General features: G+C 32.6%; 1 protein-coding gene across 1 annotated transcript; it reads right to left on the bottom strand.

Moving 5' to 3' along the window:
* Positions 1-10,162: 10,162 nt before the first annotated feature.
* LOC141523068 (olfactory receptor 13A1-like) lies at positions 10,163-11,092 on the bottom strand. Its single transcript, XM_074236351.1, has one exon. The coding sequence runs from the start codon at positions 11,090-11,092 to the stop codon at positions 10,163-10,165; it is 930 nt and encodes a 309-aa protein (XP_074092452.1).
* Between the last annotated feature and the right edge of the window lie 1,109 nt (positions 11,093-12,201).

Raw genomic sequence — 12,201 nt, 5'->3', positions numbered from 1 at the left:
TAATTTGATGTCATTTTGGTCTTCAAAAATGAAGGATAAGAATTCCTTCAATAGAAATGGATGGTATTTTCTTTTTTTTCTTTTTCCTTTTTTTTTTGCATTTTGCAAGGCAATGTGGTTAACTTGTACAAGGTCACACAGCTATATAATTATTAATAGTCTGAGACCAGATTGGAACTCAGGTCCTCTTGACTCCAGGGCCTATGCTCTATGCAGTATGCCACCTAGCTACCCTTTGATGGTATTTTCCACCAAATGTCTTTTTAAATTAATTTTTTATTATTATTGCACTGCTAAAGTTAACAGTCCGTCACAGGCGATCATCACCTCATGTTGTTGATAGTGTGTACAATGGTCTTCCGCTTTGGCTTATTTCCCTAGACATCAATTCATGCAAGTCTTTCAATTCTTATAGAACAATAATGTTATACTACGTACATTTATCACAATTGCTTTAGTCATTCCCTAAAAATGGACATCACCCCAATTCCGATTCTTTGCCATAGCAAAAAGAACTTTACAAATACTTTTGTACATGTGGGAGTTTTAACTTTTTTTTGTAATCTCTTTAGGAAGCAGACCCAGTAGTGGTATTGTGCAATCAAAGGGTAAACAGTTTTATTGTCCTTTGTCAGTAATTCCAAATTGCTTTCCAAAAAGTTTGGATCAGTTCACAACACCACCAACAATTTATTAGTGTCAGTTTTCCCATATCCCATCCAACATAACTGAGGGAAAAAAGAGAGCCTTCACCACCCACCTCATTGTAGTCGGCATGTACAACAGCACCATAATTTACACCTATATGTGACCATCTTCCAGCTATTTATTGAATAAGATAAAGTTGTATCTGTGATATACACTTCAGTAACTCCCATCCTCAACCCTCTTCTTTATACCTTGAAGAACAAAGAAATCAAAGTGGGACTCAAGAAAGTGTTTTCATCCTTCAGGAGATGTTGAGTCTTCCAAACTTCTGATTCTTTGATAGAGGAGACTTCAAAAGCATCCTCTAATTAAATTGAGTCTCCTTCAGAATTTGGACAGAGGTCAAGATTTTATTCTTCCAGGACATGCTTTGGATTCTCTGGAATGGTACTTTCCTTCTCACTTGAATAAAAATCAATAATTCATGCATCTCTGAAAGGGAATTTTTGATTTCTATAGTGGCCTATGTCCTGTGAATTTTTCCATATGTTTACATAATTTATGTAAATTCATACAAATTTATGCTGTGTAACAGAATAAAAATTTGGAGTCTTTATTAAGAACCACCTGCATGTCAAATGGGAAAAGTAAAATTCATTTCTGAATGCGAGTTTTGTCTATATATTAGATCCTTATAGAAGCTTCAAGGACTGATGAAAAATTCCTCCTTGTAGAGGTGAAAAAGGAGTAATGGTAGACAGTTGCATTCCTGGTAGTCTATACCATTGATAAATCAATAAGTATTAAGGACATTCTATTTGGGAAATGTTGTGCTAAGGACTAGAGAAACAAAAGAAAAGATATAAATGCAAGTCCAATTGTCAAAGAATACTTTTTTTGTCATCATCCAATATATCTGTGTGTCTAGCTGTTTTTAAGTAGGGCAAAGCAAGTGTGAATGCTTGTGTTTATGTGCGTGTATTATGGTATCTTTGTTGAAAATAAATTTTGTTTGATTATCCAGTCATTTTATGCTCCAAAACCAAAATGTCAACCAAGTATTCTTTATTTGATCTTGGACAAGTTACCTTTCCTAAAACATATTCTGTGAAAGGAGGAAATATTTGATTCCTCTTGTCAACAGAGTTGTCATAAGTATCAAAAGAAACTATTTTTGACATGCATTACCTCTTTTGAGGGCAAAGAATCTTACAATGAAAATATTCAGTACCCTTTTACTAAATGAAAAATGAAAGCATAGTGATGTTCAGTAACATGCATTAAGCCACAAAGTAATTCAGTGGTAAAGTTTGGAACCAGGTACAGGTTTTCTGTCTCTATTTCCCAAAGCCTCTCTCTTAAAATATGTAAAAATGCTTCAAAATTGTATGTATTTTCTTCTTTCTACATGAAAGGTGTTATTTTCAGTTATTATGATGTCATCAAGATTTATAAAGTATTTCTTTGGATAGTTCAATTGACATGGTACAGAAAAAGTAAACTGATTTAGGTAGTACTGTCATTTTAATTATGTTGTCTTATCCAATTACTGAGGAGCTAATATTTCCTTAATTTATTTCTATAAAGAATAGATTGATTCATAAGTTCAGGTAGATAAGGATTATAGAGAGCTTGAAATGTGATTCTTAGTAAAGAAAATCATAAATATTTTACTTTCTGTAATGATTTTAAGGGGATTCAACTTTCTGTCTCATCAAGTTGGAGTTACTGGGTAACATACATCAATACTGCTGACTTATATAAGTTTATTTTTTTCCAATCCAACAAATATTTATTAAAAACCTACCATGTGGTAGTCATTGTGATAAGCAATGGGAGTAGGATTAGTAAGAAAGGACAAAAGCATTCCCTGGTCTCAGGGAGTTTATAACAATGGAAAGAAACACAAAAAAAAAGAAGTTAAAAAGACTGGGAGGGATATTATAGCCTGTATAGGGACTACTTTTAGTGTGGATGTCAAAAAGCAGGCCACATAGCAGTTGTCATATGGAGTTCAAATCATGGACTTCAATGAACTTGTTGATTGTTTCAATTATTGTTTTTAGTTCAGGGTCTTCCAAATAAATATTTACATTATTTAAAAAAAATCAATATTTCTTTCTACATCCCTCTGCTTATTCTCATGATTAACCTAACATTCTTTGTTTTTATATTGCAAATATGTATAAATTATGCCCAATCCAAGAGAGTTTACTTTTAACAGGGTATAAAACAAATAAAACTAATCAAATCGTGATCGCATGAGACAGTCTATTCGACCATTCATATCTGGATCATTTGCAACATATTTTTATTAGATTGTGTTTTAATTAACAGAAATAGGAAGATGGAGGGAGGGAGACAGAGAAAGGAAAAAAGAGGGAGAGAGGGAGGCAGGGAGAGAGGGAGGGAGGAGGGAGGGAGGGAGAGACAGGAAGAAAGAAGACGGAGAGAGAGAGAGAGAGAGAGAGAGAGAGAGAGAGAGAGAGAGAAATCCAGAGAAAACAGACAGAAAAAGAAAAAAGGGGGAGACAAAAACAGAGAGGTAAGAACTCTGACAGACGAGCACATCTAACTGTTGTAGTTAATTTTCTTTGGTTTCCAAACTCTATAGGGTATCACATCTAAAAATCTGTAATTAACTCTCAAATTTCCTAAGAATCAATGCCTGGGCAACATCTTTTGTCATTCACATGTACGTTAAACTTTCATCCAACAAATATATTTATTAATGATTCCACTTCTTTTATTTACAAAATTGTTTATATGTTAAACTTAACACCAAAACAAGGGAATTTGTGTCAACTCTAAACACAGAATCACAGAACCTTAAAGTTGTTTGGGATCAGGAATTATCTAGTCCTAATACATTTCTGAATAAAAATGTACTCTATGATATAACCAACAAGTACTTATTTTCTTAAGACTCTCTGGCGATTATCCCAGTCTTCATATGAGAAAAAAATTGAGGTTATTAAAAGCATGTTAGCTAACTCCTGCTTTAAAGTATATACTGCAACACTGTTCAATTTACTTCCTTGGAATGCCACATTCCAAGGCTGAGACAGGCATTGAAACTATCCAGATGCATAACTGAAATCTTGTCTTCACTCACCTGTAATCCCCATCCTTTCTGGAAAGTGACTTAGCAATGTAGTCACTAAAACACTGGTTCCATTGCTAAAATGTAAGGTCAAGTAACTCCTTCTCATCTGCACAAGTCACAGTATTTAGCTGTAGAATTTTGAGTTTTCATGTCTTCATGTTTATTGATGTGATTATAGTGGTGAGACTTTAAGGTCTCTTCTAATTCAAATATTTCTGGCTGCTAATTTAACCATGTTAGTCCACTATGCTGCTAAAACACAAATAAAAAGTAATTTCTTAGCATTATTAGAAAAGGTTCTACTGCAGTCTTCAAATTTTTGAAGGGCTGTATCAATAAGAAGGATTAATTTTTTTGAACTTTGTACCCAGAGGGAAAAATGAGGGAAATTATCTGGAGATATATTTAACTTATTTAAAAAGAAAATCATCCTTAACAATTAGAATTGCACAACAATGTACTGTTTCCTTTTGATCTCTCACTCAAGGCTTTCAACCAGAGACTGATGTAGTATTCAGTCACAATGTGAAATGCATATTGTTTAAGACTCCTTCCATCACTGAAACTTAAATTAATAAAAATATAGAACTCCTTTCCCCTGAGTTTGCAACAGCAAAAAAAATATAGAAGTGTGAGTAATAGTTTGTGAGGGACTAAAATATATGCCAAAACTGCTTTCCAGAATAGTTTTACCCAATAAGAGGAACACTATCAGTCTAATCATGTGCAAGTTTTTCCACAGGTCCCTCCAATGTTGATCATTTTCTTTTTATTAGATGTATAATGTGGAATTTCAAAATTTCTTTCAATTAATTTTTTGCTAATTAGTAGTAAATTGTAGTATAATTTTTGTCCTTCATTTTGATTTTTTTCTCCATCCTTATGCACAAGCATATTAATAAGTTGCAAAATTTTCTTTCCACCCACCTTCCCATCCCTATCCCCTCAGCAGCAAGTAGTCCGATTAACATTGTATATATATTTTTTGATAAACATGTTTACAGATTAGACATTTTCAGGATGAAGAATTAGGACATATGGAAGTAGTAACAGAAGAGATAATTTTTATATCATATTCATCGAACTCTGAAGGGTTGTTATTTTTATTTTTTGTTTTGTTTTATTTTGTTTTGCTTCTCTTCGCCTGAATGGGGATAACGTTGTCCATAGCTGATCTAATACAGTATTCCTAGCTTTCTGAACTATTGAGAGGAGCTGCTTCCATCAAGGTTGCTCATCTCACAATCTTGATGTTTATGTGTACACCGTTGTCTTGGTTCTGCTCCCTTCATTCAGCATCAGATCCTCAAAACTCATTCAATACTTCTTTAGATTCCAACCATTTATGTTTTTTTGTAGAAAATTAATATTTGATAGTATTCATGTACCATAAATTTCTTAACCATTTCCCAAATGATGGACATCTCCTCAAATTCCATTCTTTGTCAATGCAAAAATACCTGATATCGATATTTTGGAATATGTGGGATTTTCCTCATTTTTATGATATATTCTGGATATAGACCCAGAATTGAAATTGCTGGGTCAAAAGAAATGAACAGTTTTATTGTTCTTTGGGCATAGTTCCATATTGCTCTCCAGAATGGTTGCATCCTTTCACAACTCTATCAGCAATACGGCAGTCCCACTCCTCTCACAATCTCTCAGGCATTAATCATGTTCCTTTTTTTCCCTCATTTTAACCATTCTGATAGATGTGACATGATACCTCATGACTGTTTTAATTTGCATTTCTCTAAACAATAATGATTTGGAACATTTTTTAATATGTTCATATATAGCATTAATTTCTTCCTTTGAAAATGGTCTATTCATGTCATTTGATCACTGATAAATTGGGGAATGACTAGTAAGATTAGAAATTTGATGCAAATCTATAATAATAAATGAGACCTTTGTCAGAACTAGTTGTGAAAGATTGTTTTCCAGCTTTCTCCTTACCTTCTGATATTGGCCACATTCATTTTATTAGTGCCATTTTTAATATTTAATATAGTCTCAATAATTCATTTTCTGTTTATAATGTACTTTAATTCTGGTTTGCTCACCAATTTCTCCCCTTTCCATAGATATGATAAAGTATTTATTAGTCTACTAATTATTTTTAGTGTCACTCTTTATATGTTAATCCTGTAACCATTTTGACCTTATTTTTGTATAGGGTGTGAGATGTAGATCTATGTCTAGTTTTTACCAAAATTTTTTTTCCTGTTAACTCAATGTTATGGAATTTACTTGTAATTTTAAAAAAATTACATAACCAAAAGGATTCATTGTTATCTTTTATGATATGTTCTTCCTTGTTTTCATATTAACTTTCTCCTATCTGTAAATCTGACAGATAATTTTCCCTAAGATTCTCTAATTTGTTTATAATATTGCCTTTTAATATAGGCCATCTACTTAGTTTTGTATATTATGTGCGCTATTTGTTTAAATCTAGTTTCTTTCATACTGTTCTCCATTTTTCCTTTCAGTTTTTGTTACTATAAAACAATGAGTCCTTTGTCAGCAGCTAAGATCTTTATGTTTACTGATCTATAGGCAGCAGCTAAGTTCCTGAGATTTTTGAGCACTGGACCTGGATTCAGGAATACTGGATTTAAGTCAACCTCAGACTCTTTCTAATTATATGACCCTAAGCAAGGCAATTACCCTCTGCCTTAATCCATTGGAGAAGGAAATGGCAAAGTATTCTGGTACCTTTGCTAAGAAAACCTATGGACAGTATTGTCCACAGGATCATGAAATCCACAAGCATAAATGTATAGCAACAAGGGATTACGGGTCTTTATCTATAAAGGAAACAAATCTGCTGGAGTGAAAGAAAAAAATGAGACTTTATTCAGGGATGTTGCAAGACCTGGGAGCCCCATCTAGTGTGAGACTCAATGTGACAGTGTCCTCTGATATTATACAGTTTTAAGAAACTTTTCCCCTCAGATCTGGATTTTCAAAGGCTCACAGAATTTCAGTTACAGTCTAAGAGGTCCACCCATCCCATGACATGTCCCCAATATGATCTACCCCCATCATGTGACCACGTTATGTTGATGAACCTCAGTAGTCACAGGGGATGTATTGTGTAAACTCACTTGCATTAGATCAAAGTCTCTAGGTCACTCCTATCTAGTTAGGGACAGGTTTCTTCTAATCTTACATTTGTCATTTTTGGAATGGGATTAGGAGAACTCTCCCAGTCTTGAGTTTGTCTGGGGCCATTTGCCCTTTGTATTGGATTTCATAGGAAACCTCCACTCTGTGGAGACGAACACCACATTCCACACACATACATTTACTTTTCTGTATTATTGTCATAATCTGCTCCCCTGATTGCTATGGTTAGGTTAACAAGTACCTAGTTGTTTCTACAATTACTGTACTATACCTTATTTTCTGATCAGTTATTGTTGGACTCCTTTATCTTCATTTCTTGACATTTCACTCCACTTAAATTATTTTCATTAATTTTTCTATTTTGATAAAATGGTTCATTCTTAATTTAATTGGTGGGGAATTTAAGATGCAAAATTTTACCTTTGTTTACCTTTGTTTGTTTTTTTGCTGTAGAGGTTGTTTATATATTCCCAAATTAATGTCCCAAAACTATAACTGTGACAGAATGAATTTGATGGGTACATTTTGGTATTTTTACGATCTATGTGTTAAGGAATCAATTCTTCAATGGATGTTTGACTTAAAACTATAGGGTTACTTTTTCTATTATTTGTAATTTCATTGATGACATCTTCAATTTTTTTTGAAATGGAAGTACTTAATTTCTTTATTTCTTGTTATATTAATTTTGATAACTCATATTTTTGCATTATTTATTTATTTTATGTAATAATTTCTCTTGCTGCATAGATGGGGAAATAAATTCTCATTTTTTTATATTTTCCTTTAAAGTCATTTTGATGCCAATAATTCAGTTTGGGGTCTTTTCATTTTTCAAAATGTTAGTTATATTATTTTATTTAAAATTCCACTTTTTAACATACAACACAGATTTTTAATAATTTTTAAATTGAAATCTCTGAATTTCTATTTTGGTCTTTAAATGTGGTTTTTACTACACTGGTTTTCTAATCTTTTTTGTTGCATTCTCATTCATCCAACTCAATCAATATAAACATGCAAAGATAAATTTCTTCTAGTGACTGCTTTTACAACAAAGCAATATTTTAAAAGGTTTTCAAAAGTTTTTATTCTTTTTAATAAAATTATCTAAAATTTCTCTGATTTTTATTCAACAATTCTAAAAGATTAACTTACTTGGTCTCCAATTGTTTTTCCATATTTTTCCAAGTACCACTACAAATAAAAAAATTTTATTGCATTGAGAGTGACAAAAATTGTTACTTTTTGATACATCATATTATACATAGACAAACTCAACTTTCTGATTCATTCTTTTAGTCTGCTTTAGTTCAGAAATTAACTCGCTCCATACACACTCACTTCTATGATAATTAATTGCTTATTTCCCTCTATTTTATTCTCTTATACTTTTATTTCTTTACACTCTTTTTCCATGTTTATTTAATTTTTTTTATTTTTGCCCCCATTTTCAAACATTTCCTTGCTATCCTCTCTCCAAAATTAAGGTTTGTTAATCTAACAACAGATAGTTTTCCAAATATACCTTCCCACTTATATTTCCCTTTCTATCTTCCTTTTTTCTTTTCTGTATCCCCCTTCCATTGACTCTATTTATAGAATAAATTTTGCTTATATAATTATAAAAGATGATTATGTCTTATAACATTCCTTTAGTGGGTATAAGTTAATCCTACTGTAAAATGAATCAAGAAACAGGAGGTAGATTTTAAAAATAAGGTCCACAATTCTGAGAATCACAAAATTTCTCCTGTCATTGTGTGTGAGAAAAGTCTCCAATCCCATACACAATTAAGAACTGATCTCCACTGAAAGGCTGTGAGCTCCAGGGGAGTTTGGTTACCCACCAATTATATTTTGGCTGCAATTATACAATAATTCTTAGATTATCTCACTTTGAACTATTTATTATTTTTATGTAAAATATTTTAAAATTTCATAAATTTTATAATTTTTAGCTCTATTTTAAAATTTTAGGTTGACTTTTAGAAACATTCATTTGGCCCATTCAAAATTTTAGGTAGTGTTTTCTAGAATATAGTTTTATACCTCTCCTATTAAAGTATTGAGATTTATTTTCAATCTTTTCTTCTTCTTCTTCTTCTTCTTCTTCTTCTTCTTCTTCTTCTTCTTCTGTTTGATGAGAGCTGGTGGGGGTAGGTTGTGGAATGGTAATTTTGGAATCAGGTAAACCATGAGTTCAGATTTAGCTTCAAATACATAGTATCTTTATGACTGCAGGCAAGTAATTTAACATCTGTCTGTCTCTGTTTCCTCACCTACAAAATGTGGATAATGAAGGCATAAATGTATCAGAATGCTGAGAGAATAAAATGGGATATTTGTAGAGTTTAGCATAGTAACTGGCACATTGTAGCTATAAATGCTTGCTGCTTTTCATTCCATAACTCTCATTTATTTTAAAATTGAAAAAACACAAAGTATGTTAATTTTTTGAAGAATACTAACCATTCTTGTAATCAGATATATATATATATATATTTTTTCTTTAAGATTCTGGTTAAAGGTATGTGTTTTAGTATTTGCCTCTTCTGGGTTGTTACTATGAACATTCTGGGTATTAAAAAAGTATTTGTTTTCTGTTTATTTATTCATTTTCATTCCACAGTCCTCAGAAGTTAAGTTTTAGATCTCCTAAATTCTTGGGGATGAAGCAAGTTGAAGACATCCTTCAAACTGATAGCCTTACTCTAAAACTTTTTTCATTACAATCACCAATGTTCTCCAGTATAATCAAATTTTGTTGAATCCTTTTCCTTTGAATGAGGAGATAGAGTAAGGAGATAACTTTCTTTACTCATCAGTTAAATCAAAGAAAATCCACTTGTGGTAAAAGAGAACTAATTCAGGCCTGTCCCATTGCATCTGAATTATAGGAGGTTTATAACAAAAACTTCAGTAAAATTCTCATAATTATTTGACACCAGAGAGATAAGCAACAATCAGTTCAAAGGATTTATCGCTTAGAATATGATGTGATGATAAAATTTTCTTCTCCTTAAACCTTTGATCTGTCATAGTATGGAATTTGTGCTAGTCTCTGGAGATATTCTGACTTTAAATTAATTAATAAATTCAGAAATGAAATGTAACCAGAGTTAGGTGATTCACCCAAGAACATATCAGGAGAATTGTCTACTAGGAGAAATCATGTTTTAAGTTTTCCAAGCTGTGATTATGTCTATTTTTTTTTAAAGACAGTCATAAAACTATTTTATAAGCTTTATCAGTTTGTCAAATGGTCCATTATTTGAAAAGAAATGAGCATAATTTCTCGAGTGCTATTTTCACATCCTTGTTTCTCAGGGAGTAGATCATAGGGTTCAAAGCTGGGCTCACAATGGCATAAAACACTGAAGCTACTTTGCCTTCATTCAGAGACTGACTAAAACCAGGTAGAAAGTAGATGTAAATTATTGTGCAATAATACATAGTGACCACAATAAGGTGGGAGGAACAAGTGGAAAACGCTCTCTTCTTCCCTTCCTTGGTTCTAATCTTCAAGATGCTGGAGATGATGAAACCATAGGACACCAGAATAAGCAGGAAATTGATAGCAGCAAAGAATATAGCAGCCACAACTACCATTATATTGTTAACATAGGTGGATGAGCAGGAGAGTGGTAATAATGAAGGAATTTCACAAAAGAAATGATCAATGACATTGGGTCCACAGAAGGACAAATGAACAGTCATGATCATGTTTATCATTGTACTGGTTCCACTGAAAGTCCAAACTACAGCTGCTAAGAGGCAGCAAGCTTCCTTGTTCATCAACGTGTTGTAGTGGAGAGGCTGGCAGATGGCGGCATATCGATCATAGGCCATGGTTGTAAAAAGCAATAACTCAGCACCCAAACACCAAGTTAGAAAATACATCTGAGCTATGCAACCACCATAGGAAATGGTGTTCTTGGTCATTAGGTTCTGTAGTAACTTTGGAACAACGGTGGAGGAGGAGAGAATATCCAATAGGGCCAAATTGATAAGGAAAAAGTACATGGGAGTATGGAGGTCTGGGTTTAAAATAATCACAATGATAATGGTTGAATTACCTGTGAATGCCACTATGAAAATTCCTAAAAAGAGGCTGAAGATTAAAATCTGAACCTGATGATTTTCAGAGAAGCTTTGTAAGGTAAACTCATCAACTGATGACTGATTAATTGTTGTCATGTTGGTAGGCAGTGAGGGTTTGATTACCATTTTTTTTTTGATCAATGTATGTCCATAACATCCAACCTATAATGGATCATTTTTCTCCCTAAAGATAAGAAAAAAATCTCAATTAAAATGGGCAAATTTAAAGTGTTTTGAAATTGCAAAATTAAATTTTTGATGAACTCATTCAAGTATATTTCACCACAGACCAAAATTTGAGTAAAATTATTTGTTGAATGAGATATCCTCTTAATGAATTCATTCTCCTCTACCCTGATCCAAAGATGTATAAAACACAAACACACACAAACACACACAAACACACACATACACACACATTTTTAGGGATATCATTATCATTTTCATGTGACATTTCACAACACCCTCAATGTCCCTCATACTCTTATCACAATCATGAGGGGAGACCAAGTATGTTTCTGTGGAATATTTCCTTTATTTGAGTCTGGGGTGGGAAGGATAGCAATGATTGGAAATGTTATGAACTTGTCCAGCCAGAAGCAAAATTCATTCACAGAACATAGAAGAGTTGGACGACTGAAGAGTGGTAGAAAGTACTGTTGTATCTGTAATTGATCAGCAGCAGGATAAGAAAAAGAATCTATGGGTTATGCCAAGAGATATGTCCCAATGTAAAGTGTTTAGTACTTAAGTCATTAGATAAGTAGCTAGGTGATACAGTGGATAAAGTATTAGACTTGGGATTTGATTTAAAATCCTAAATTCTCAGAACTCAACATGTAGATAAAATTCAATTTAAGCATCAAATTTACTTAGTGATCTATTCATGTATTCTTATTTTCATGCCTTCCCATGTGGGACCATTCTTGTCTTTCAGTATCCTCTACTCTCATCATAGCTAAACAGGCTGTATATGTGGCCCTGGTCCCTTAAGTTACAAAAATTTACATTACCTCTAAGCAATTTACATATCAGAAATGAGTCTTGAAAATATAATTTAATAAAAATTCACTCTGAAGTAATTGTAAATGAGATCTAGATAATCAAATTTAATATTACCCTAAAGAATTTTTTCATAACATTTTGACTCAGGTTGATTAGTATTCCACTTTTCCTAATTTTTCTTGGTGAAGTGCTCATTCTAT

Source organism: Macrotis lagotis, chromosome 4 (assembly GCF_037893015.1).
Source record: "Macrotis lagotis isolate mMagLag1 chromosome 4, bilby.v1.9.chrom.fasta, whole genome shotgun sequence".
Lineage (NCBI taxonomy): Eukaryota > Metazoa > Chordata > Mammalia > Peramelemorphia > Peramelidae > Macrotis > Macrotis lagotis.
Note: the sequence above shows the minus strand (reverse complement) of the source record. Positions and strands in the feature narration are given on the sequence as shown.